Genomic DNA, 27,895 nt, shown 5'->3' on the forward strand with positions numbered 1-27,895 from the left:
GTTTCAGAGCCTCCTGGTGTTCCCCACACACCCCGTCCCCTCCGCTTCCCTTTGCTGCCTGTAAACTCAGTCGCTTGGCAATTTCTAGGACATTTTCCAACTGCCTGTTGGGCCTGAGGTTTCTCTTTTGCACAGTTTCTCTGCACTTAGGGCAGGAGATGGCTGTATAGGATCCCTCCCAGCACTGGGCGATGCAGACTCAGCAGAAATTGTGCCCACACTCCAGAGTGACAGGCTCTGTGAAATATTCCAGACAGATGGGACATGTAACTTCCTCCTGGAGACTTTCCATGGGGTTCTCTGTGGCCATGGCTCCCTCTGGGCAGTGGAACAGTTTCACTTTCCTGATGTCAGGAATGTAGGGGCAGATTAGTGATGGGGATGATGTACCAGCACTGATGGTGAAAAAAATCTAAATAAAAACAAAAATCAAAAGCCTTGTCCCCCAAGTGCCCCAGCCAGGGCCCCCACAATGCACCCCCCACTGCCAGAGCCAGACTCTCATGCCTCCACCCCACTCTGTCCCAGTCAGGGCCCCATACACCCCCAACACCCCAGCCCAAGCCCTCTACTGCCCATACCAGTGCCCCTTCCTCATTCTGCATTCAAATACCTGCCCCCATGTACTCAAGGGTCCCCCTCAAGCAACACCTCTCTGTGCCCCCCAGAAATCCCCACAACCAATGTCCCTCTTGCCTCTCTCAGCCCCACTCCACACACCACCACCAGTCCACTGTACCCACCAACCAAAACCAAGAGAAATACAGATCAACACAAAGAGCAGAACTTTTAATATTTTTTAAAAGCGGGGGTGGGGGAGAGGTGACCCAAGGTACCACCACTACACACCCAGAGCAGACCCCCAGTAGACCCTACCCCCGGCTGGTGCACCCCAGATGACCATAGACCAACCAAGAATTACCACAGGACAATGGGTGCCACTCCCCACCCCCAACCAACCCAATAGAGCCAACCCCCACACCACCCCCATCCCAGCCAGGCCAATCCCCCGTAACTCCCCCAAACCCAGCTGCAGCCTTTGCCAACTCCCCCCCCACACACACACAACAAACCCTGGATGAGTGTCATCGTTGATCTAACACAGCACAGTGAACAGAAAGGGAAACGGACACAGAGCTGGGCTGTGGGCCCCAAGCAGGACATGAGCAGAGTCCCCCCAGGCCTAACAACAGCAATTCCGGGCCCCAGGGCAGAACAGTCAATGGGCCCCCACTGGTGCCCGCATGCACAAACTGCGCCCATGTGGACTCCGTGTGCCTGACATTTGGGCGGTGCTGCGCCTGCGCTAGACTGCACTCAGGGCCCCCACTCAACTGCGCTGCTGGGGGCGCTTCTGGCATGGCCAGGGCTTCCACATGCCCACCCGCCTGCCTTCGCTCCTGCCCCTAGTACCACCCCTCGCACCATAGGTGCTGACTTTTAGTTGTGCCGGTGGGTGCCCCATCCCGGCTCCTCCCCCTTCCCCGAGGCCAAGCCCCCACTTCACCCCACTCCACCGCTTCCTGCCACTGCTCTGCCCCTCCCGCAGGTCCCCTCCCCTGACAGCCTCCTTCTACCCACTGCTCACTCCTTTCTGCCCCCTCCTGCCTTAAGGGTGAGGTGTGTGTGTCTGGGGGGGCTCAGTCTGTCCCCAGAACTGACAATTTTCAGCATATTTATACACTTCTTTCATACTCTAGTTATTGAATGTGTGTCTGTCACTGGTATCACTGGAATGTCATTATTAAAATAGCAGTGAACTACAGCATTACATTACCATGAATTACAGTGTATTAAAATCATTGCACTCAGCTACAAGCTGTCTTCAGTAACATCCCAGTCTCTGTGCTTCACCCCTGCTTAGGGCCTGTTTGGGAGCTGAGGGCCACTGACGGCTGTGGGAAGAAGGGGGATGGGAGACACAAGCAGTGGGGAGTTTTCCCCCTTCTCCTTTCCTATCGCTCTCCCTGCCCCTTTCCCTCGCTCTTGTTTCTTCTCTAAGTCCTTGCTCCCCTTCCTGATGTTTCCCCCTTCTTGCTTCCCACCCGTGTCTATTTTCTCATGTCTCTCTGCTCCCCATCTCCTGGTGGCTCTGTCTAGTGCCCGCTCCCACCCACCCACTCAAAACAGCAGAGGAGGTTCCCCTTTCTCGAGTAGGAAGGGTGGCCCAGTGGTTAAGAGAGAGGCCTGAGGCTCAGGTGTGCTGGGTTTGGTTCTCTGCTCTGCCACTGACTCTCTGCTTAGCCTTGGGAAACTCACTTCACCTCTGGGTGCCCTACATCCCACCTGCCACATGGGGCTAATGCTGACCCTGCCTCCTAGGCTGAATCCCTTCATGGCTGTGTGGTGATGGGGAAATGGAGATACCAAGGTGGGTACATTTGGCTGAATTTCTCCACAGCCGGAGAGTGAGAGCCAGCTCCCCGCAGGGGGCACAGGAGATAGAGAGTCTCAGCTGTCAGGGCTTCAACCCTCTTGCCCCCCACCCCACCCTGCGTGGTTCCTGCCGGAGTCCAGGGCTTCTCCTGCCCAACCCCCCGCCCAGCTACCACGGTCCGGGGCTTCTTCTCCCCACCCCTGGCCAGTGCAGCTCCTGCCAAGGTCCAGTGCTTTTCCTTCCCCTAATGTGCCACTGCACCCACCCAGCATGTGCGTCTAGGAGCCCTGCAGCCTGCTGGGGCGATTTCAAAGGGCCTGGGGCTCCCAGCCACTGCCACCACTACCAGGCACTGGCAGCTGCCGTGATTGGAGGCCCCGGACGTCAGATGGTAGGTTCCTGTTTGTGGGTTGCTAAGCAGAGACACACACTCCTCTGCAGCCCAGATATAGGCACCATGAGAGGGGTGTGACTTAGGACATCCCTTCCCGCCTTGTCAGCATCTCCCATTGGCTAACTTACATGGCTCCCCGTCTACTGAGGTGGCTTTTGTGAATCACATTGTAAGGTGCCCGTGTCGCCCATGCATTGTCTAGGGAGTTTAGGCCTCTGACTCAGCTCTGAGGGTCACAGTGCTGCTGTCCCTGTGATTTTCTCACTGCCTAAAAATTACTCACTGTGATTCTCAGCATTGCAACACCAGAGTCCCTTCATGGATTGCCCCCTGTGCAACCAGTCACCACAGCTGAGCAATTCCTGATTGACATGGGGGTGCACAGGACAGAGGCAGAGCACAGGCTGGTTAGTGACACATCACGCAGTAAAATCCAAACTCTCTTACCAGAGGCTCAATATTCCTTGCAGCTGGAACATTAAAGTGGAACAAACAAGAATTATTGTTTGTAATGTTTTATTTACAGTAAGTTGCTGGAAAGTAGCAAAGTAAAAGGAGCTAAGAAGGAGCTTTAATAACTGGAGCCCGGCAAGGAGATCCCCAGCTACTGAGAACAGTTTTCTTTATGGCACTAAAATAGCACCAATGGCCAGGAATTAATATAGGGAATAAATGAGTTACAGTCTCACTGTCAGTAACATGTAATAAATCTCCGTGTCCCGCTCACGTTCCCTTTCCTTCCATACTGTCCTTTTCTATTCATTATTGTTCTAGCCTCACTTTCCATCCCTCTTTATTTCCCTGTGTCTCTCCTCCCTGGGTACGTCTACACTACGGGACTATTCCGAATTTGCATAAACCGGTTTTGTAAAACAGATTTTATAAAATCGATTGCGCGCGGCCACACTAAGCCCATTAATTCGGTGGTGTGCGTCCGCGGTCCGAGGCTAGCGTCGGCTTCTGGAGCGTTGCACTGTGGGTAGCTATTCCCTAGCTATCCCATAGTTCCCGCAGCCTCCCCCGCCCCTTGGAACTTCCGGGTTGAGATCCCAGTGCCTGATGGGGCAAAAATCATTGTCGCGGGTGGTTCTGGGTAAATGTCGTTAGTCACTCCTTCCTCTGGGAAAGCAACGGCAGACAAGCATTTCGCGCCTTTTTCCCCTGGATTGCCCTGGCAGATGCCATAGCATGGCAATCATGGAGCTTGTTTTGCCTTTTGTGACTCTCACCGTATGTGTACTAGATGCCGCTCACAGAGGCGATTCAGCAGCGCTACACAGAAGCATGCTTTTGCTTTTGCATGACAGCAGAGATGGTTACCAGCCGTTCTGTACCATCTACCAATCCATAAATTGGAACTAAGATGATCATGGCTACCAGTCTTTTTGTACTATTTGCTGCTGTCATAAGTGCCCCTGGCTGCTCTTAGCCAGGGGCGCAAAAGCCAAAATTGGGAATGACTCCCTGAGTCAATCCCTTCTTTTTGGTATCTAAAAATAGAATCAGTCCTGCCTAGAATATAGGTAAGTGTACTAGATAACCACTGTATCATAGAACCAGAGAGCACAGCTGCTCTGTGTCAGATCCTGCAGAAACTATGATCTGTATGCTATTCACAGGGGGTGCTCCTGTAACAACCCCACCTGTTGATTCAGTTCTTCCCCCAGCCTTTCTGGGCTATCGTAGCATTGTCCCCCCACTTGTGTGATGAAGTAATAAAGAATGCAGGAATAAAAAGACATGGTGACTTGTTAGTGAGAAATGAGTGGAAGGCAGCCTCCAGCTGCTATGATAGTCCAGACAGGACATTAAGCAGTGTGTAGGAGAGAAGCCCAGCATCCCTTTGCTAGTCCAGGGGCAACTGAATCTGTTCTTTACACATGAAGGGTGGGGGCTGATGGAGCTCAGCCCCCTGTTGCTATGATGACGATGGTTACCAGCCATACTGCACCATCCACCAGAAAAAATTAGGGCCAGGCGCCCTTGATTGACCTGACAGATGCTAGTCAGCATGGTTACTGCCCCATGTGCCAATAGGCTGATGACGAGGACGGTTACCAGTCCTTTTGAACCATCAGCCACCCATGGCAGGGGGGGAGTGAGGATGTTGGTGTTGAGTGCTGCAGCATCGTGTCTATCTGCAGCATTCAGTAAAGATAGGGTGACATGTAAAAGAGTCAGAGGATTGTTTTCCCTTTCGCTTCTGGGGGTGGGGGGGGCGAGTAGATAGCCAAGCTATGCCCTGACCCACCGCGGACACTGTGTTTGACCCTAGAAGCATTTGGAGCTCAGCCAAGAATGCAAATACTTTTCGGAGGCTGCAGGAACTGTGGGGTAGCTTCAGTCCTCCAGTCCATGAGCGTCCATTTGATTATTTGGCTTTCCGTTACGCTTGTAACGCTGCAGTGCTCTGAGTCCCTGCTATGGCGTCTGTCTGGAGATTTTTAAAAAAGGATTCTGAATTTCATCTTCTGTAACGGAGCGCTGATAGAACGGATTTGCCTGCCCTTACAGCGATCACATCCGCATGGTCCGTGCTGGAGCTCTTTCTTTATTTTGATTTCGGACTGCATCGCGACCCGTGCTGATCGGAGCTCCACGCTGGGCAAACAGGAAATATTCAAAAGTTCGCGGGGCTTTTCCTGTCTACCTGACCACTGCATCCGAGTTCAGATTGCGGTCCAGAGCGGTCACTGCTGCACTGTGGGATAGCTCCCGGAGGCCAATACCGTCGATCAGCGTCCACACTAACCCTAATCCGATATGTAAATACCGATACTAGCGTTACTCCTCTCGTTAGGGAGGAGTACAGAAACCAGTTTAAAGAGCCATTAAAATCGATATATGGTGCCTCCTAGTGTGGACGGTTGTGGTGTTAAATCGGTTTTACGCTCCTAAAACCGGTTTAAACGCCTAGTGTAGACCAGGCTTCTGTCACAGATCATCCCCCTCGGCTGCTCTCTTCCTTCCCTGATCTTATCCCTTCCCCTCGTGCTGATCCCCAGCTGGGAGACCCCAGTGAGATCTAAGGACACAGATCTGTACAAAACGCTCCCTCCTGCTGCTGCTTCTCCCCAACAACCCAAACCCTGATTGATTCATGCTGTGTCCCTGCCACCCCCACCTGCGCCTGTCCCCTCCCCGGCTGTTAGTGCTGCCCCCAGCCCAGCCCCCAACTCTGCCCCTCAGGGCCCCTCCTGCAGCCCCAGGGGTCTTCCCCTTCCTCCCCCTATCCCTTGGGCTGCAGAGAGGGTGGGGGAGGTGCTTCCAGGGGCCATAGAGATGAGGAGCCAGAGGCTGGGTAGATGGGAGTCCTCCAAGATCATAGAGACTTGGGTCCATGAGGCTAGAGAGGCTAAATTCTGGTTCCTGCCTCTGCTGTGTCTCAGGGACACAGGCTGAGCCGGGATCCCCATGGCCCCACACAGAGCCAGGGTCGGATTCTCCCCCCAGGGACGGAGCCCAGCGGGAAAGTGAAGATCGGGGCCTCGTCACCAGCATCGATAAATGTCACCTGCCCCCGGTCACAGTCCAGACAAACCCGGATCCTGCTGGGGGCCCGGCTCAGGGGCAGGGGGGTCACAGGGGAGGTGAGAGCCTGGAACTGACCCTCCCACCGCCCCACAGCCCAGATCCCCCCCTCAGGGCTAAGGCTGATCCGTCCCTTCCTCCCCACAGACTCTCTGGCCACCCCCACAGCCCAGCTTCCCCCACCCCCCACCTTCACCTCCCAGCAGTGCATCCCCGAGGTGAATCCCTCACAGCCCAGCACACACGGAGCAGTGTCAAATCTCTCAGAGGTGTTGGGTAGTCGCTGCTGCATGTCTCCCCATCTCACACATTTCCGATCCTCAGACAGGACGAGGTGGGGATGAGCCGTGTCTGGATCCAGAGTCACATTCACTGGAGAGAGAATCAGAGCGTTAGGGTCAGAGCTCAGCCCTGGGGGAGGCTGGGGCTATTTCTCACGCTCCCCAGGAGCCCCATTCAGGCTGGGACAGTCCCGGATCCCAGGGAACTGCCTCTGTCCTGGACATCTGAGGGTACATCTAGACTACCTGCCATATCGGCAGGTAGCGATCGATTGAGATGCGATATATCGATCCCCAAACGCGCTCCTGTTGACTCCGGAACTCCACCAGCATGAATGGCGGTAGCGGAGTCGACGGGGAGCCGCAGACGTTGATCCCTCGCCGTGAGGACGAGAGGTAAATCAATCTAAGATACTTCGACTTCAGCTATGCTATTCACGTAGCTGAAGTTGCGTATCTTAGATCGACCCACCCCCCTCCCCAGTGTAGACCAGCCCTGAGACTGAGCAGAGATGTCACTGCAGCTCCTCAGTCTTTGTAACAGGTCCCACTTCATTAGTTTCTCATTTATCACAGAGGCTTCAGCTCCCACATCCCGCTGCTGGTGTTGCCCCATTCCCAGCAGCACAGACACAGCCAGGAAGGCGTCAAAAGTTTTTATTGAGGGAGCAGAAGTGGCAGGTACCAGCTTTAAACCCCAGAGGGAAGCTCCCTCCCCTAATGCAGCCTCCACTCCCAGGCCAGGGAACAGAGAGGAAGGTGCAGCAATGGGGAACAGCCACTTAAGACCAGAGAGTAGGAGGTGGCACTGGGTGTGGTAGCGCCATCTCCAGCCTAGAGCGAAAGGAGGAGCTGACAGTCTCACAGGAAGAGCATCTCCCCAATCCAGGAAGCAGGGAGCGGCTCCAATGGGAGAGCCCAGCCCTGCCCAGAGGAAAGGCAGGATGTTGGAGAAGAGCGATGGGGAGACCCCCTGCATCGGGGTGAAGCAGAGGGATGTGGCAGGGAGCTCTGTTCACGTGTGACTCAGTTAAGAGTGTTTCTGTTCATCAGAATGGGCATGAACTCAGCACTAAGGTTGGTGTCAGGACTCTTTTTGTGTCCCCGCCCCCTCCGTGGCCCTGACTGAGGCCCTGCCCCCTGGCCAGGCTGGGAGACTTGCCCGCTATGGAGAGCCCCTGACACTCCACCTGCCCTGGACATGGGTCCATGGGCCTTTGGCAGCAGTCCCCAGCCCATGTACACACTCCCTGGGGTGCACCATCCTGGGCAGGTGGAGGATCCAGGGCTCCCCAGTGCAGTCCCTGGATGGCAGCCTGGTTCTGGCTTCTGGCCTGGCCAGGGCCTGAGGGAAAGAGGAGCAGGGGTGGGGCCATTGAGAGAGGCCAGCACCAGGGTGAGATTGGTGCTGTGGGCAGGGGCTGCACTACACAGAGGAGCTGCTCAGCTGCCCTGCCCTAAGCATTGATACTGCCTGCCATGCTCCACGCCTGCTCAAGGCTTGCAGTGTGTGTGTGGGGGAACGTGGCCCTCTTTCCCCAAACTATGCCCATACTGAAAAGTGTTCTGGTCATCCCACCTTTAAAAGTGTGTGTGTGTTGTGGGGGGAGACATGGGCTCCTGGATCTCCTTACCGTTTAATGTGTTATTTTTAGGGCTGTGTGTGTCATGGTCACTGTCAATTTGGTTGGTAACTTTAGCTACAATCTCATGAAGACGTTTTCTCTGGAATTTTCTCATAATTTAAAGGCAATCTTCACCTGCAAACTCACCCTGTCTGTGTGCTCCAAACAATTCTCCCCTTTTTCTCTCCAGTTGAGATGGCAGAGTGTCTTGGGGGAGAAAGGAGAAGAGAGGTGAGACTTTCATATTCATAAGAGCATCCCCACTCTGAAACTGTTTTATAATTATGACAGAGAAACAGGCAGAGACGCACAGAGACACACTCAGGTATTTAATATAAAAAGGTCTGAAATCTCTGTTCCCCTCTCAATCAGGCATCTTTCAACAATGGAGCCAGCATCCTTGCAGCCTTACAACTATCCCAGGACACACAATCTGTAAGAGATTTACTTTTCCCTCCTCATCCCCTCCCACCCTTCAGACTCCAGTTGGTTTGTCTCATTCACTTACTGCCTTTTGTCGTAACCTAGACCCAGAGCCTGCAAAGACTTTGGCATAAAGGTAACTTTACCCACTTGGGTCCCTTTGACACTAACAGGATGTTCAGAGTTTGTGAAATCTTGGCTCTAATTGTGAGCTGTTGGGTCTGTTTACTCAGCGCCTCTACAGAGAGTAGCACGATGGGACCTCGTCCTCCATAGGCAGAAATGGAAATAATAGTAAAATTATTTTATCAAGGTGGAAATTGAGGTGGGGGAGGATTGACTCAAAGGGTTCGATTCCCCCCTGTACCGGGAAAAGGAGAGAGGGGAGGGGCCATTTGTGACTCTGCTGTTCAGTGGCTGCAGGGGCCGGTGCAGACCTTGGCACAGGCTGAGGAAGTTCTGAACCAGCCAGAGCTACATCCCTGTGACAATGGCCCCCGGGTGTTTAGGCCACTGTGCAGAGTGTCAGAAGCCCAGCTTTCCACTGCCCATGTCCTTCTATCCCTCGTCCACCCCCTCCCTCTTCCACCCACCCTCAGCACCCCCACCCCATTCCCAGCCCTCTCAGGAACACGCCTTGTGCCTGCAGCTGCTGGGAAGGAGGCACCAGAGGCGCCTGTGCTGGAGGGATCCCTGACCATGGGGGAGGGGCTTTCTCCTTCCCTACAGCCCATTTGGCCCAAACTAGCTGCAAACGGTACCAGAACACAGTGACCGCCTGGATCCGCCTTTGAGAAATGTGCCCCATGGCTGGTCATGGGCCAGTAGACAGGGAGGGCTCTGAGCTATAGAGAGTTCTTTGCCACGTGTCTGGCTGTTGGGTCTTGCCAAAATGCTCGGTATCCAATGACCATCATATCTGGGGTCCAGAAGGAATTTCCCCCCAAGTCAGATTGACAGAGAGCCTGGGGATTTTTTTCCTTCCTTCCTCTGCAGAATGGGGCACGGGTCAGTTGCGGATTTAAACTAGAGTCAATGGTGGATTCTCTGTAACTTGTGTATCTATTGGCTTTCTGGGAAATGGGGCGGACGGAAGCCCGCCCCATGCTAACAGATCCCCCACGCCAGCCTAAGGGGAGGATCTACAGGACCTCAGAAACCCACTAATTGCGGGGGACAACTAACAAAAGAACAGGGACAGGAGTGTGGTCAAAGGGTCATAAGAAGGGAGCCTGACGGGGACACCGAGCAGAGAACCCCGGACAGCGCCTATTGCTCCTCGAAGGCGTCAAGGGAGCCAGTGGACGCCACCCAGAGGAACTCCTTCCAGAGATGTGAACGGACTTAGGATCGGAAACAAGCCCCACAGTCGCAGGAGTCTCCATTGGCCAACTGCCTCTCCCTGGTCACGTAGATGGCCAGTTTGGCCAGGGCGAGGAGGAGGTTGACCAGGAGGTCCCGCGACTTCGTGGGGCCACGGATAGGGAGTGCATGGAGAAGGAGGTGGGGGGAAAAGTGCAGCCAGAAACGAAGCAGGATATTGGTGAGGAGCCGGTATAGGGGCTGCAACCTGGCGCACTCTACGTAAATGTGAGCCAGGGTCTCCCTCACGCCGCAGAAAGGGCAGGTGTCTGGGACAGGGGTAAACCGCGCCAAGTACACGCCCGTGCTCACGGCCCCATGGTGGAGCTGCCAACTGATATCCCCGGCGGGCCTTGGGATCAGGGTGGAGTACAGGCTGGCCCACCGGGGCTCCTCACCCTCCAGAGGTGGCAGGAGGTCCTGCCACTTGGTGTCAGGGTGGGACACGAGGGTGAGGAAGTGAAGGGTGTGGAGCACGAGCATGTAGAGATGCTTCCTTGGCACGGTTTGGAAACGGACCGGCTGCAGATCGTGCACCCGGCTTGTGGAGAAGGTGCGTGGGGGCCGGTCGGGTCCACGGGGCAGGGGCCTGACGAAAAGGTCCAGAGGGCATGGGGTGGGGGGCGGGCGGGGCGTGCCCTCACGCAGGACCCGGTCGAGGTAGGCCCGAGCAGCGGGCGGCAAAGCGGCCTTCACCTCCTGTAGTACGCGTCGGGGAGTACAAGGTCTCGAGATCCCCATATACCAAGCGAGCACCAGGGGATCCAGCCAGTCTCCCCGGTCTTAGTCCAGGAGGTCTCCGACCCTGGTAGCTTCCGCCAGGACCAACCTCTGGCGCACTGCGGGGGACTCCTCCACCTGCACACGGAGCTGGGGGTTGTGTAGCAGGGGCTCCGCGAGAAGATCCGCCCCCTTGGTGGCTGCCATGGACTTGGTCGCAGAGAACAGCTTCCAGGTCCGGAGGAGGTCTTGGTAGAAGACCGGCAGCCTGGAGAGGTCTCGCAGAAGACCCCTCGGATCGAGATAAAGGAGCTGCCGGTCGTATCGGAGCCCTCGGAAGCGGCACAGGAAGGAGTGCGCCAGGGTTCTCCACGCCAGACTACCCGCACCATAAAGGAGCCTCTGCAGTGCCTGGAGGCGGAAGATGTGGACCTGAGTGCGTAGGCACTTCAGGCCCTGTCCTCCTTCCTCCAGGAGCAGGTGGAGCACCCCTGCAGGGACCCAGTGCAGTCCTGGCCAAAAGAACTCCAGAACAACCTTCCGGAGGTCGGCCAGGAGCACCAGGGCCGGGACCAGGGTGTTGAGCTGGTACCAGACCATGGACAGGACCAGTTGATTGAGCACCAGTGCCCTCCCTTGGAGGGAAAGGCACCGCAGGAGTCCTGTCCATTTCCGGAGCCACTCCGCCACTCTGCCCTGCAAACCTTGCCAGTTCTCCGGCGGAGACGGATGCGTGGCAGAAAGGTAAACGCTGAGATAGAGCAGCGGACCCGCGCTCCACCGGATGGCCTGAAGCGCGGGTGGGAGGAAGCTCGCCTGCCACCCGTCCCCGACCAGCAGGCCAGAGCTCTTGACCCAGTTGACCCGGGCAGAGGAGGCCGCCAAGTACACGGCCTGGCAGGCCTCCACCCGCGCCAAGTCGCCCGGGTCCTGGACCACGAGGAGCACATCGTCAGCGTATGCCAACAGGACCAGCCGCAGCTCCGGTTTCCGAAGCACCAACTCCGTCATCCTCCTGTGGAGGAGACAGAGGAAGGGCTCGAACGCCAGGGCGTACAGCTGGCCCGAGAGGGGGCACCCCTGCCGCACTCCCCGCCCGAAGCTAACCGGCTCGGTCAGGGTCCAGTTGAGCCTGACCAGACATCTGCGGAAGCATACAGCACCTGGAGAAAACCCACAAACTGGGACCTGAAGCCAAACGCTTGCAGAATGCCCAGGAGATACCCGTGGTCCACCCTGTCGAACGCCTTCTCCTGATCCATAACTTGGGTAGCAGGACAGTTACCCCCGTCCTGGGATAAAAGGAGGTAAAAAGTGAAAAGCAGCTGAGGTCGGCTGGTTGGGGAGGCAGCCACAGCGGGGGCTACACCCAATTAGGTTACAGCTGGCCCTGATCAAAGGTCTGGGAGCTAGGCAGGCAAGAGTCTCACTGCAGGGCTGCCTGGGAGCACAAGGTACCTTACACAGAGCAGGGCTGGGGCGGAGCAGGCAGAGCTGGGGAGCTCTGGCCCGGCAAGTCCCCAGGCTGAGGCCTTGTTAAGGGCGAGGGATGGTACTAGGGCTAGAAAGGCAGTAGGTCCAACCCCTTTGCTAATGATGAGTGGACATTGCGGACTGCAGGCTGCCCCAGAGAAAGGGGGCTAGATGACTGGCAGTAACCACTGAGGCAAGGTGGGTGTAAAGGGTTGGGATGCCCCTGGGAGAGGAGACCCAGGGTGTGGGGGTACTGCTGTGGGCAGAACCCCAAGGTAAGGGGCACTGGGGTCCAGGAGGGACATGGAGGCGCCTGAGGCAGGAGAGACACTGGCCAGCAGTGGGTGCTCTGGAGCGGGAAAGCTAATTCCCTGACTGACCAGCAGGAGGCGCCGCACTGCTGAGTGCTCAACCAGTTACACTTGAAGTTTTAAAATCAAGATTTAAGGACTTCAGTAACTTGGCCAGAGGTTAGGGGTCAATTGCAGGAGTGGGTGGGTGAGATTCTGTGGCCTGCAGTGTGCAGTTGGTCAGACTGGAGGATCATGATGGTCTCTTCTGGCCTTAAAGTCTTTGAGTCATTTCTTAATTTAACAGCATCATCTAAGTGTGAACCAATTGATCAGCACCATTCTCTTCTCAGAGGCGCATCCCAATTTCCATTCCTAGATCCCTTCTGAGTACCTTTGAACTGCCCCAGAATCTCCATTAGCACAATCGTTTTCTGGGAGAAACCACTGACTCGCTCTTCCAGTTCAGGAGAAATCTCCTCTGGCTGCTGGAACTTTCCTTTCTCACACCTGGAGGGAAACAATTTCACGTGATTATATTTTACTGTGTGACTCATTATAAGTTCTGGCTAGTGAGTTGCTGCTCTAATGGGCCTGGAGTTAGAATTCCTCAACTTCTCCCAGCCTCAGAGCAGATGCAACACAACCCAGGGCCAAGCAGCCTTCCCTTCAAAGGTCATTAATATTCTTCAACTCTGGTCTGGAGAGACCAGTTCTGCGGACAAAAGTGGAATTGAGTCTCCATGGCCAATTCGCTCCTTGGCCTCCATGCTCTGAGGGTCAGGAGGTTCCCAGGTGAAGTGCTGTAGAAATCTGCCTCTAGGAACTAGACTGAGACACCAACTACCACTTCCCCAGCTCATTTCTCACAGGTCTCCAAACAGCCCTCAGATGGGGAAAGGCTCTTGAAAACTACTGCCCTGGGCTGAATAGTGACCAGTGCAATGCAGTGACAGGCCCATAGTCCATCTCCACAATCCTGAGGCAGCCAGTCCTCCAGGGATGTGACATCTCTACAAAATACTTGAGCTTAGTCTTTCCCACTGATGAGAATTCCGGAGTCTTCTGTACAAGAGTTAGCACCCCAGGATGGAGTTGATCAGAGAGATTTGGATCCAACACGTGATCTCCCCACACATTTTGCTGTAGAGCCCCGGGGAGATGCGGTGCTACCCTCATCATCAAGCTCTTTCCCAGCATTGTGGAGTGCGAGGGAGCCACATACCTGCTCAAGATGGTTCTGACATCCTAGAGGAGAGAGAGACAAAAGAATTTCAGTCCTCTCTGACACACACACACAGGGGATTCCAGGGAAGGGATTTTGGAAGTATGGGGGAAGAGACCCTGCCCTGGCCCCAGGGATTCCCTGAGCTAATGGGGCTTTTCCATCTTTCATATCTCTGTGACTCTTCTAAGAATAATACTCACTCAGATGTCAGCAATGCACATGCCAAGTTACACTGAGATCTCCGACTGCTGGACTCCAGTGCTTATGATTCAGCAGCCCGCTCCTCCCTCTGTGGAGGTCTGGCATGTTTCTCATGATGAGTGCCGGTTTCCAATTGTCCCTGGGGGTGCTCAACCCCATGCCCCACCTCCACTCCAAACCTTTCCCCAATGCCACACCCTAACCCAACTCTTCCCCCTCCCACTCAACCTCCACCCTGTCTCTTCCTCAACTCCTCTTGTGAGCTGCCATAAATATAAAGGAAAGAGTAACATAAAATACCTCCTTGCAGCTGTACTGAATCGCTTTACCTCTAAGGGGTTAAGAAGCTCAGATAACCTGGTTGGCTCCTGACCAGAAGGACCGATAATGAAAGATGCTACTTTCAAATCTGGTGGGTTGCGGGAGGTTTTGTTTGGGCTCTGTTTCTTTGTTCCCTTTCCTGATCGAGAGATAGACCAAGCAGGGACAACATCTCCTGAAAACCTACCTGAAATGATCCATCTAAGATTACAAAAATTCTAACTAAGGCAAGGAAATGTGTTAGGTTATTTTTTTGTTTTAGCTTGTGAATTTTCCCTATGCTAAGAGGTAGTTTTATTCCTGTTTTTGTAACTGTGAAGCTGAGTCCAGAGGGGACTCCTCTGTGTTTTAAATCTTTTTATTAACCTGTAAAGTTACCTTCCATCCTGATTTTGCAGGTGTGATTCTTGTACTTTTTTCTTTATAATAAAGTTCTTCTTTAAAGAACCTGATTGATTTTAGTGTCCTAAAGATAAGGGTCTGGTCTGTACTTACATTAAAGGCAATTGGTTGGTATATTATTCTCAAGCCTCCCCAGGAAAGGGGGTGAAGGGGTTTACGGGGATATTTTAGGGGAATAGGGATTCCAGGTGACCCATCTCTGAATTTTTGTTTAAATCACTTGGTGGTGGCAGCAAGGAGAAGGAAAGGAATTTGTGCCTTGGGGAAGTTTTTAATTTAAGATGATGGAATATAAGATTAGGGGGTCTTTCATGTGGGTCCCCACATCTGTCCCCCAGAGTTCAAAGTCGGGAGGGAATCCTAACATGAGCACACTCCCTTCCCGCTCCTCCCCCACCCTCCCAGCATCTCCTGCACACAGTGGAACAGCTGATTGCAGCAGGCAGATGGTGCTGGAAGAAGAGGGAGGAGTTGATCGGCAGGGCTGATGGTGGGTAGCAATGAGGGGGGAGAGCTGGCTGTCCTGGAGCACCCACCTGTAGGAATTCACTCGCTGGCTTCTGACACTTCCCCTCCACCTCACTGATCAGCTCACTGAGATGGGAAATCTGCTCGGAGAGTTTACTGACATTTTCATTCTGGATCCTCACAATCTCCTTGTCCAGCTTCTCCAGCTGGGCCAGCAGGAGTCGCTCTTGTTCCTCCAGGAACTGCTGCAGTTGCTGAAATTCAGACACAATCTTCTGCCTCTCGGTTTGTGTTTGTTTCTGTATGAAATAGGGCAAGGGTTGGTCAGGGACATATGGACGGAGCCCGGGGTCCTTTCATGGAGAGCTGAGTGTGCAGGAGGGTGATTTTCTTTGAAAATCCTAAGATTTCTGACATTTGACTCTACCCTTTGGGTACTAGGCAGGGGATTCTCTCACACCTTCCCTTTTGGCCCCTGTATCCCTGTGAAAGGGATGTTTCTCTGTCAGTATTGGTCAGCATCTTCTGTTATTTATGGTCTGTGGAAATTCAGACCCAGAGCAGCAGGAGGCAGGACTCAGCACTACACTGACAGAGACGTCAGGGGAATTAAAAGAAACAAATGTTTTAAAAATGCACAAAATGTCTAGACACAGTGGACAAGCACTTCATGGGGATATTTGTGTGAATTCAGGCAAGCCACAAGGGCTACTCATCAACTGAAATGGAAGCTTAGGGCTTGTCTACACATGACTCAAACCCAGCAATCCGTGATCATGGAGAAACACACACAAGCCCATGTTCACATAGGCCACACAGGAGTCTGCCTCCAAACAGGCCTCCCACTGCCAGTCCCTTCTGGTTCATAACAACAGGCACCTACCAGATATTCTCGGCAATTCCTCTCTCCAGTCGCTTTCAATCCCAGCAGCTTTTCTCTCTCTTCCATCAGAGTTTTCAAGTGGGCCTGGATTCTTTCCTGAAGAAACAGAAATGATTTGGGAGGTTTCATCTGGATAGTTGAGAGGTGCTTGGAAGTGGGTGTTTTTCCACCTGAAACCCAAGATGACTGTGGGTCTAATCGCTTTGTGACATCAGGACCACCAAGGAGATGAAACCTCATTAATGGAAACTAGGAGCGTGTCACATTCAGACTCGTTACCAATTCTGGTTCAGTGTTTTTAGTAATTAGCAAGAGATCTCAATTATACCCAAGCTTTACTGGTATTTGTGAATTGATTAATGGTACAGAGTATAACAGGGCACTGGAGTCACATGGGGGTGAATCAATAAACCTGTTTTTTGAAGGTTTAACAAACAAAGTGATACAAATCTCAGAAGCCAGCAGGGTTTAAATATGGGCTGGGATTCCAGCCCTGAAGCCCTGGGGCTGCACTGGTTGGGCAGAGCTGGTCTAAGCACCAGGGCAAAACTCGTGAGATGTCGGGAGGCCATTCATCTGGTTTGAAGCTGCGCGGTCCCAGTTTTGTGGAGCACTGTCCCTGTCCGGCAGGGTCCCAGCACTGGACGTGGCTTTGTCTGGTGCAAAAGGGAGAGGAGGAGACTGAGGCTGCAGGAGGACACCCGTGAGGGTGGGGGCAGGGCTGTGGTGGCACCTTCATGCAGAACGATGCACACGGGTGGCACACTGGAAAAAACGGTGGTGGGGTCCACACAGGGTGACTGATACTGGTGAGGATGGGCCCATGCAGGCAGGTGTGGGCATTTCTGATGTTCTGGGGATGCCTCAGTGACCTCCCTAATTAGACATGATGCAGATTTGTATAAAGGACGGGTTGGGGGTTGCCCCAGTGCTGTCCTAACCCCTCTCCGTGGCAATGCCCCCTGGGCAGGTACCCCACAGTCCCATTCCCTGGTAAAGATCCCGGAAGCAGTGCATTCTGGGAGATTTCAAAAGGCTGCCTGGTGGGACTAATGGAACCACTCTGGCTGGTCCTTGCCCACGAACACAACAGAGCAGGTCAGACTGGCACCGGTCAGCTCCAGCCTGGGGTTGGTTTTGCTACAATCCAGTGTAATCCCAGTGGTACTTGGCATGGATCTGAGCTGTGTGGAGCCCTTTTGTGTGTGGACTGAAGGTGCTCGGGGTCCCACAGAGTGTTCAGCCCTGTGATCTCCTCTAGTGCAGGCCGGCAGCATCTGAGTTTAACCCCTCGTGGAGCAGCACAGGAGTTCAGAATCCCAGTGGGAAACGTCATTGCCCTGCAGGTCCTGGGACCTTTATCAAGGCGTCTTTTCCTCCTAATGGCCACACTTCATCACTGCTCAGTGCTGCGGGGGGTGGGCAGGGGGAGGCAGCGTAGCCTAGTGGATAGAACACTGCATTTGGCCTTGGAAAAGTGGGGGTTACACTCAGCTCTGCCACTGACCCACTAAGTGACTTTGGACAAGTCACTTCTCCTCACTGTGCCTGAGTTTCCCCTCCCACCCTTTGTCTGTCTTGTCCAGTTAGACTGTAAATGGCTCAGGGCAGGGATTGTACCTCACTGGGTTTTGTGCAGGGCCCCCACAATCGAGGTCAGATCTCATCTGGGGGCTGTAGGGGCTGCTGGGATGCAAATAACAATATAAACCCTGTGACACAGTCAGTAATAACAGACACAGCTTGTAACTCCCGCTCTGCGAGCTGAAAGCAGCACTCTCACACAGACTGTCCTGCAGCTCTTGTGAATCCAGCACCACCTAGAATCAAACCTCACTGATCATTTAACAGCATCTGGGGCTGTAGGAAGGTCCCATAGTTCACTGGTGGGAGCTGGGTTTGAAAAGGATTCAGCTGCTCAGAGAAAAAACTCCCCCCTCTCCCATCAGACAAATTTAAAATCTTCCTCTGTTGCTTTCCGTGCGAGGCTGGAGTATTGTTTATGTGTATAGCCGCTTTCACGCAATGTAGGCTACACACAGCTGAACGATGCAGTTACACACCTGTGTCAGGCAAGGCCGTCAACAAGGGAGGCAAAAGGGGCTGCTGCCCTGGGGTTCGGTGATTTAAAAGGGCCCGGGGCTCCTGGCAGTTGCCGCTGCTCCTGCAAGAACAGTGGTGGCCAGAGCCCCAGGCCCTTTAAATCGCTGCTGGAGCCCCAGGTGATGTGGCCTGGGCAGTGCTGAAGGGCTGTCTGGGGTAGGCTAGCCCCAACCCTGCCCCTTCTCCCTGAGGCCCTGCCCCTTCTGGAGGCCTGGAGCTGCCCCTCTTTCCCCCCCGGTCTTGCCCAGAGGCCTGGCAAGTCTGTCAGCAGCCCTGGTGTCAGGCAACTTGTGATGCCATTTACCTGTAATTAAAATCCAAAGTTATTACCCATGAGAGTGAACAGCAACTCTGTATCTTGTGCTCCCGGACAGCTTGCTTGATGGGAACCACCGTGTGAGCTCTGTGAGCCCAGGACAGACGAGAAACCCGACAAATTGAACTTAGATCCTCTTCACACAGAACAGTTTCAGAGCCTCTTCCCGATGTTCCCCACACACCCTCTTCCCTCCTGCCCCCTGTGCAGCCTCTAAACTCAGCTGTTTCTATGGGGGCAGGACCCCAGCCCCTGAGCACCCCCAATCTCCCACTCACCCGCTAAGTGGGCAGAATGTGGGCCCAGCCCCCCATGGCCCCGGAGCACAGGGATGGTGCCCGGCCCCAGCCTCCCCCAGCCTAAAGTCCAGGCAGCCCCAGGAGGTGGCAGAAGCAGGAGAGGTGCCTGGGGGCGGAGTGTGGGCGGGGCTACGTCTGGCACTTTGGGAAGGCATTGCCTTCCCCTGCCTCTGGTACCCGTCGCCCATGCTGTCAGGGGTGTAGTGAGCGCAGCTCATGCCTTCCATGCCTGGCCTGGCAGCACCATGGACACATCTTGCTTCAGTCCTGTGTGTGAGGAAAGTGCCTCACATGGAGCTCTAGTGCCCATGTCTCCCTAATGACAGGCTGGGTGCCGGCCATCAGTGGCCAAGGCTCCCTGCACCTGCCCGGAGGAAGGAGACTGCAGGGCAGAGATTTAGGAGGATCCAGAGATCAGGGAGAAAATCTGGGAAATTAGGAGATTCTGTGGCTCTGAGAGACTGAGTCTGAAAAGGAAAGAATTGAATTAACACGGATCCAGAGTGTGTCCTACCTTGTATTTCTGGGCAGCATCATCCATGAGAAGCACCGTGTGAGATCTGTGCTCCAGGGATCTCTCACAAACCACGCACACGGCTTCCCCGTCCTCTTCACAGAACAGATCCAAGGCTTTGCCGTGTCTCTCACACAGATTCTCTTTTCCTTGTTTGAAATCCATTTGTTTGATTTTTTCCACTATATTTGCTAGCTGATAATTACTCTGGAAAGCCCCTTTCCGGATTCGGGCTCTGCAGCTGGGGCAGCACAAGGGGTCAGAGTCCTGCTCTTCCCATGTCTCACAGTACTGAGAGATGCAGCCTCGGCAGAAGTTGTGCCCGCACTGTATGGTGACTGGGTCCGTCAGATATTCCAGGCAGATGGGACAGCTGGTTTCCTCTTGGATTTCCCGTACAGGAGTCCCTGAGGCCATGGCTGCTGTGATCTCTGGGCTTCTGTTCTCTCTGCTTCTGCTCCGGATCATAAATTTTTATGTAGATAGTGGAAAAATACAAATAAATAAATAACTAAAAGGTTAGTTTTTATTCCATTCCATTTGTTTTATGAAAGACATTATTTTCAGTTGATTCATTAAAAAACAGAATTGTAAAAATGAAACAAAAATAATTTTGTTCAAAAGTAGTGATGAAAAATAATTTCCATGGGTTAACCATGCCCGCAGATTTGCTCATGAAAATGAGGCTTTTCACACGGCAGAGAACAATCTGTCTCAGAATATGTTACACTGCCTCTTTCACAGGCATGACATCAGACCTTTCCCCAACACAGAACCATAAATCACCCCTGCTATCCTCTATTCCAGGGGTCAGCAACCTTTCAGAAGTGGTGTGCTGAGTCTTCATTTATTCACTCTAATTTAAGGTTTTGCGTGCCACTCATACTTTTTAACATTTTTAGAAGGTCTCTTTCTATAAATCTATAATATATAACTAAACTATTGTTATATGTAAAGTAAACAAGGTTTTTAAATGTTTAAGAAGCTTCATTTAAAATTAAATTAAAATGCAGAGCCCCCCGGACCGGTGGTCAGGACTCTGGCAGTGAGAGTGCCACTGAAAATCAGCTTGCGTGCCGCCTTTGGCACACGTGCCATAGGTTGCCTACCCCTGTTCTATTCCATAGCTCTGCAGCTACAAAAAATACAAGGCAACGTGAACTTGTCCATGGGATAACAATGTTACACTGGATACACACAATCAGTTCGGTACCAAAGTCCCCGTTTAAGATGCTTAAGTGTCAGTTTCAGAAACACTTAAATGCAGAAAATACCTAATGAATCCTATAGGTGCCTAAACTCACTCAGTGCAGTGGTGCCAGATCCAGGAGGGTCCAGGGGGGCCATGGTCTCTGCACTTTCTAATATGGGCACGAAGCAGCAGAGGCAGGGGCTGCAATTCGCAGTGGAGGAGCTGATCACGCCCTGCCCACTGTTCCTCCTCTCCCGCCCCACACCCCCCACAGGCCCTGTCCCCTGGCCAGGCTGGAAGCCAGAGCCGGGCTGTGGTAAGAGCTGCCCAGGGAGCCTGGGCTGCTCCTTTAATTAAGGAGTCTAAATTAAAAATGTCCCTTAAATCACTTACCTTAATTTTATCTGGACCCGGGGCACTATCTTTTTTAATCTCTCTTAAAACATTTCTAACTTCATCCACAGAGATCGGACTCATTAATATATCATTATCCGCCCTCTCCATGGCTGAAGGCCACCCCACTATATTCCCATGTCCAGCATTTCCTAAAATATCTATAAAATACTTTTCTATTTCATCCATAGGGATTTCACAGTTCACTTTATCTGGTTCTCCCATAATAACTCGGGCTAATCTTCTCCTATCTTTATATCATAGGTTTATTCCCCACTTTGAACTTTAGCGTTCATAAGATGGGGACCTGCATGGACTCCTCTAAACTAAAATCCTAGTTAGATCTGGTTCTTGCTGCCACCAGTCAAGTTTTAAGTGTCTGACACACTCCCTGTTCCCCCAAAAACTTCCCCTGGGGAACACAGATCCAAACACCTTGAATCGCAACACAAAGGGAAATAATCCATTTCCCCCACCTTCTTCCCCCTCCCCTTGTCCTTGGGAGAGATACCTTGATTCAAACTCCTTGAATCAAACAAAGAGGGATTTACTTTTCCCCCTCCCCTTCCCTTGAAAATCCAAACAAGGGAAGAAATCACTCAGGTTCTAACAGAAAAGATTTTATTAAAGAAAGAAAAAAAAAAGTACACTATCTCTGTATTACCAGGATGAAAAAATACAGGGTTTAACTTATAAGAACTGGAGAGACTTCCCCTCCCTCCTCCTCAGAATAATCAAAGTAACAACAAACGGAAATAAAGAATTTATCCAGCAACACACAATTGCAAATGCAGAAATAAAATTATAAGACTAATCCGCCTTTCTAATACTTACTATACTGAATAGAAGAAGATACTTAAGAAAACCTGGAGAGATGGAAAATATGTCTGGTCACCCTTAAATCCAAAGAGAGACAAAGACCCAAACAAAGAAACACAGACAAGGACTTCCCTCCACAGAGATTTGAAATTATCTTGTCCCTTGATTGGTCCTCTGGTCAGGTGTTCATCAGGTTACTGAGCTTGTTAACCCTTTCCAGGTAAAAGAGACCTTAACCCTGATCTGTTTATTTATGACACTTTATTAAATAATTGCTGATAAAATTTATATTTTGCTTTTTTGGTTGCATACCTCCTAATCGCACTGGACTGCTTCTTCCTATCAATACCTACTCCCTTCCCTCTACCTTTGGTCCTCATCTCAACTTGTTTATCTCCGCCAAGATTCTTTCCATCTACTAATGAGAGACATATCTTCTCCAATTCAGTCCATCCAAATGTTTTAGTTGAATCCTCCTTAAGTAATTCTTCAATTTCTATCAGACTATTCATTATATCTTTACCCTCTCTACTTTGCTTTCCCCACTTACCGGTTAAACCCCTAGAATCCACTTCTGGATTCCTTTTTAATGATAAAATCTTTTCTCTCGGAGGAGGAACATCTAAAATACTTTCTATAATTTGTCCTACCTCAATTTCCTCCTCCTGAGCTATCTCTCGCTTCTTCTTGGCTAACTCTCACCTTTTATCTGATATTTGTTTATTACTTTGTCTTTAATTCGCTTTCTATGCATTTATTTATATTTCTTTCCCCCATATATTTCTTCTCTAATAATACAAGTTGCTCAATTTCGTCCTCAGTCCATATACGGACTCAGGATGCGCCCTCTTTAATTTTACTCCTAACCCTCTCATTTATCCTTTGTTCATTCCTTATAGCCGGGTGTCGATGTCTACAATGCTGACTCAGGCCAGATTTAGTATGGAACGCAAGCCCACAGGCAAAACAGGTATGGCTCTTAGACGGGGTATCCACCTCCCTGGGCCTGCACTTTGGGTAGTGGCAAGCGATATTATGATATTGAGAAGTTTTGCCACACTTCTTGCACAACACACGTTTGGCCTTACTCCTATGTACAACATTGATATGTTTGGCCCATTTTAATGCCTGGGCTGCTGTCGGGAGCCCCATATCCTCCACCTGCCCCAAGGTGCAGGGACAAAGGTCAAGGGCTGCTCTCAGGCATCTTGGAGGCTGCCCAGGGCAGTGGAGTTGTAAGGATCAGGCCTTTTTCTGTAGCCATATTGTAAGGCCTAAAGCCTAAGGTCTTCGTCTGCAGCCAGATTAGAAGAGCAGCAGCCCTTAGCTGAGAAGCAGGAAGTCACATCCTCACATTCCATCTAAATGACATTCAAACAATATAATATCGGGCTGTTAAGAAGGAGGCCCTGTCCTAATGGCCCCCGCTGTCACCAGATAAGGAAACAGACTTTAAGATGGTTAAAGACAACTTAGTTTGATAAGTAATTTCTTCTCAGACAGAATGCTATCAACAGCTGTAGTTGTGAAATCCTCATTTCTTTATTGTTTTGTCTTTATGGTCCCCACTTCCCTATTGTTTGTCTGGAGGGTCTTTGTCTGGTTGTTTGATAGTTTTTGTTGTATAATTAATTTTGCTAGCTGTAAATCAGTTAAGGTGGTATGATTGGTTAGAGAATTTTCTTACACTATGTTAGGATTGGTTAGTAAAATGTTACTAAAATGATTGGTTAAGGTAGAGCTAAGCAGGACTCAGGTTTCACTCTATAAACTGGGGTCCAAAAGGAAGTTCTTTGGGGAGCCAACTCCAGGACACGGCCCCAAAGATCAGAGCTGCCAGACCTCAGCACCCTGCCAATGACACCGTGCAGAAACTGGAGTCCCCCAGATGGACCTGATCCTGACTGGCCATCAAGAAAAGTTCATCTGTCTTAGTGGGAGTGGGGAGCATTGTATGCTTAGCGTGTGCATTTTGTTTTGGTGATTGTTAATAAATAGAGGTTATGTAGGATATTACTCTGTAAGGCTCTTTCACTGGTAAAAGACCACACACACCTGCAGAGTGTAAGGTTATGCCTGAGCCCTAGGAACGAGTGGATGCCCCTAGAGCGTGTGAGTAACAGAGAATTTTGTGAGGGTAACAGAGTGTCTGGAGCTCCCCACAGAAGCCCAGACTCCCGAGGTGGCTCTTACCACTGCTGAGCTCTGGTTTCCGGCCTGGGCAGCACCTCGGTGGCGGGAGGAGGAGCAGGGAATGGAACCAGGGTTCGGGTGCCAGTGACGCCCCCACTTCTGCACAGACTCCAGCACTCCTGACTGAGTGCCTCCGTCGTTGGAATAAAAGTTCCCTCAGCACCTATGGTTTGTGCTCTGGGCACCTGCTCTGCTGTCTCCCTCCTGGCATCCAGGCTAAGCCCCAGAGTGATTCATAAACTCGGGAAAGACGGGCATTCGGCTGCCTAAGTCATGGGTGGGGCCACGGGCGGCTTGTGACCCTCTGGCTGGGGGAGGCTAGACCTCAGCCCCACCCCTTCTGGCCAAAGTGCCACCACTTCCAGGAGCCTGGAGCCTCCCCCCACCCCAGCTGCCAACACCCATCCCAGGCTGGCTAGTGCCCGCAGCACCACCCCCACCATATGCTGGGGCAGGCGGAAGTGCTGCAGTCCCCACCCTGAGCCCCTGGAGCCCAGCGGCTCTGCCAAAGGGGGGCCCTGGGAGGTGGAGTGTGGGTGGGGCCATGCCTGGCCATTTGGGGAAACTCAGCCTCCCCCAGCCTCCCCTACCCGCTGCCAATGGGTGGGGCCCCATCTGGTAGCCTCCTGTGAGTATGCCTAAAGGATCAGGTCTTGCAGGCAAGTTCACACAAAACACCTGGGGGCAGGGGGAAGATAAGAGAGGAGGAGCCTCCCTCATAACTTTTATCCCAGTACTTAGGGCACTCCCCTGAGATGTGGGACCCCTCTGCTTCAGGTCCCCCCAACTTCAACATGCTGCCTACACAGCTGTTTTAGAGCACTAATGCAAGCGCCAGTTTGTCAACCCAGGTGGGAGGCTCAGAGCCATGGACTGTGTAGACGTACGCCAGGGGCTTCTCTCTCCTCATTCTTTTTTTTTTTTAAATAGGAGTTTAGGCACCTAATTTGGGCTTTGAAGTTCATAGTGATTTTCTCATACCTAACACTTATATATGGTGCCCCAGACCAGAGCCCCCTCCTGCACCCTGAATCCCTTGTTTCTGGTTCCACCCTAGAGCCTGCATCCCCAGCCAGAGGGCTTACCCCCTCCTGAGCACTGTGAGAGGGGCAGGGCCAGTGCAAGGATGTTTTGCACCCTAGGCGAGACTTCCACCTTGCGCCATCCCCCGTTCCCGAGCCCCCGTCCTGAGGCACCCCACCCTGAGGGCCCACCCTATGGCAGCTCCCCACCCCCCACCCTGAGGCACCACCCACCACCCCAGCTCACCCCTGTTCCCTGCACGAGCACAGGTACCCCGAGCACACCGTCGCTGCTTCACTTCTCCTGCCTCCCACACTTGCAGCGCCAATCAGCTTAGGTGCCGCAAGCCTGGGAGGCGGGAGAAGTGAAGCAGCGATGGCGTGCTCAGGGAGGAGGTGGAGCAGGGGTGATCTGCGGCGGGGAGTTCCCCTGAGTGCCGCCCCTCCCTCCTTACTTGCTGCAGGCGGCCCTTCCCGCATTCCCCTGCCCCAGCTCCCTGTGACTAAATGCCGGCGGCGACCGAGTCAGACAAAGATCCGTCCGCTGTGGTCGCTGCCGAAGAAAATGCTGCCCCCCAAATGCTAGTGTCCTAGGTGACCGCCTAGGTCGCCTAAATGGTTACACCAGCCCTGGAGAAGGGGTTTGGGGTGCAAGCTCTGGGTGGGAGTTTGGGTGCAGTAGGGTGCAGGCTATGGAAGGAGTTTGGGTGAGGGGTGCAGGCTCTGACACCCCCCCCCCCGATTTAACCCCGGCTCCCACCCCCCACCCCCGATTTTTCCCCTGCAGCTCCTCTTCTGCTGCTACCTACAGTTGCTTGATCTCCCCTGGTCAGTACATTTCTGCCCCCTGCTCAGATCGTGACACTGCTCTGCTGCCAGATGTGCCAACTTTCTAAATTCCCAAGGGGTGCTCGACCTCCCCTCTGTCCCAGGCCCTGACCCCACTCCATCCCTTCCCCAAAGGCCTCACTCCCAACCCGCTTCTTCCTTCCCCCACTCCACCCTGCCTCTACCCGCCCCACTGAAATCCAGAAAATCTCTGCCTGGGGGCCTTTAACTCTACAGGCACCTAAACTCACTCAACGCCGAGATCATTTCTATGGTAAAATTCCCTAAGGTTCCTAAATTTCTGTTTCTGGGTCTGGGCACTGCTGCCTCACTAGGTGTCCAGACACCTGCCTCACACGTAAACCCCAGAAGGATCCTCCAAGCAGAAGACAGGCAGCAGAAAACCTGTGGGGCCCAACCCTGTAGAATCCAGAATGATGCCATAAAAATCCTGCTTTGGCTGAAGCCACACTTTCAGGTGAGAGACGATTCTGTGTGAAAAATGTCAACACGCTGTAATTATGGAGGTCTTTAGCTGCAGAGGAATAGAGATCTCTAATAGAGACTGTTCATGTTTTAAAGAAAACTATTTGGACTATTCAGTAAGGAAATATAATTTCCTCAATTCTCCTGTTTCATTTTCATTAAGCTAGAACAGAAATTATGTTGCTCAGAGGAAACAAATTGTCTCTCACATGGGGGAGCACGTTACTCGCTGTTATTCTGGTCTTACTCACAGAGATCTGAGCATTGATAACATCCCTGTGCAGATGTATTGGTGAGTAACAATGGCACCTACCAGCAGTTCCTGGATTTTCCTTCTCCCCACTCTAGTTAAACACCATATTCTCATCTCCCTCTTTCTTCAAACTCCCCAAACAGCTTCACATTTGATTCTAAGAGGAGAAAAGTTGCTCTGTGTTTTGGGGATTTTACATCAGGAACAAAATTGATCAAGATACTATGGGCCTAGAGAGTCACAGGAACAGCCCTGCAACCCACAAAGCTGAGTGAGGGGCCTAGACTCCCTATACAACATCCCTCTGGTCAGCATCTCCCATTGACTGGCTTAGGCAGCTCCCTGCCTGGCACGCTGGCTTCTGTGTCACCCATTCTAAGGCACTTACATCTACCCATAGCTCAGGCTTTGTGGCTCACGGTGTGGTTCCAGTGACTTTCCAGGCAGCTCCAATTTAGACCCAGTGACATTCAGCTTTGTAATACCTGAGCCCCTTCATGGATCCCGCTCTTTGTCTCCAACTCAGAAGGAGAGAACAAAATCTCCCAGCATGCAGCAGGCTCATGAGGCCGGGGGCCCTGCCTGCTTTTCCTGAGCCCAGATGGCCCCCAGGACTCCCAAGGGAAGGGTGAGCTAGTGAGAGGCACTGCAGTTAGGTTGGTCATTTTGTGCTACATGATCTGAACTCTCTTGTGCTTTATCTGGTTAACTGGGGCTGGGGAGACAGATTTCCTGCTTTCGTAATTATAAAGCATCCCCACTCTGAACTGACTTAACACACACAGAGCTGAGCTTTTAATAATAATAATAAATAAATAATAATAATAAAAGAAGAAAGCAGCACTGGGCCAACCCTAGGTACCGCTGGGGAGCCGGGGGGCACACAGGGGCTGCCGCTCGCATGCATCTGTTGCAGGAGCCCCACAGAGAACAGACCCAGCCCAGCCAGGACTCTGGCACCAGCCCGGCTGGGGGCATTTTCACCCTCATCCCACATCACTGTCCTGTGCGTCTGACCCCCCCCCAGCATTGCCCTGCAGCCTGTGCCTGGGATGCACTTGGGCACACAGCTGGATGCCAGGGGGTGTGTGAAAAACATCACCGGATTCAGGGTAACCATAGGTGGGTTTTTTAATAACTTCAGCAAAAAAAATTTTTCAAGTCACCCCTGCCAGGACCCCTCGGAAAATGTTTGAATTAGGCCGGGCCCTTCCTAAAGCCGGCCCTGACTGTAACTGCCAGGCGAGCAGGGCAAAGGCAGGTAAATCAACGCTGCAGCTACTGCTCTTCCCCCCCCCAACCACAACCCACCTGCAGGGAGCCAGCGGCAGACACGGGCTGGTGGTGAGCGCAGGAGGGGACGGGGGGCAGTCGGCAGCCCCCAAACGAGCAAGTCAAGGCCCCCGCACCCGAGCCAGGCGCCCGCAGCAGCCACGTGGCGCCGCAGGAGGAGCGAGGAACGGGGCCAGCAGCAGCGGAAGATCCCAAAAGCGAAACG

The 27,895-nt window shown here is 52.7% G+C and overlaps 1 protein-coding gene across 1 annotated transcript; it reads right to left on the bottom strand.

The window, feature by feature from the left end:
• Positions 1-199: 199 nt before the first annotated feature.
• Positions 200-27,895, bottom strand: LOC123346634 (E3 ubiquitin-protein ligase TRIM39-like). Its single transcript, XM_044984112.1, has 6 exons — positions 27,709-27,895; positions 19,212-19,665; positions 15,980-16,075; positions 15,179-15,395; positions 6,499-6,674; positions 200-412 (listed from the first exon to the last, which is right to left on the bottom strand). Exons 2-6 carry the CDS (start codon positions 19,626-19,628, stop codon positions 200-202), a joined length of 1,119 nt encoding a protein of 372 aa, XP_044840047.1. The 5' UTR covers positions 19,629-19,665; positions 27,709-27,895.

This window comes from Mauremys mutica, chromosome 12 (genome assembly GCF_020497125.1).
Source record: "Mauremys mutica isolate MM-2020 ecotype Southern chromosome 12, ASM2049712v1, whole genome shotgun sequence".
NCBI lineage: Eukaryota > Metazoa > Chordata > Testudines > Geoemydidae > Mauremys > Mauremys mutica.

Coding starts and splice junctions, on each gene's coding strand:
- LOC123346634 (XM_044984112.1), bottom strand. CDS start 19,628: ATGGCCTCAGGGACTCCTGTACGGGAAATCCAAGAGGAAACCAGCTGT. Junction 16,076..19,211: donor ATGCTGCCCAGAAATACAAG/GTAGGACACACT, acceptor CTGTTTCTTCAG/GAAAGAATCCAGGCCCACTT. Junction 6,675..15,178: donor GAAGTGTCAGAAGCCAGCGA/GTGAATTCCTAC, acceptor TTCTCTCTCCAG/TGAATGTGACTCTGGATCCA.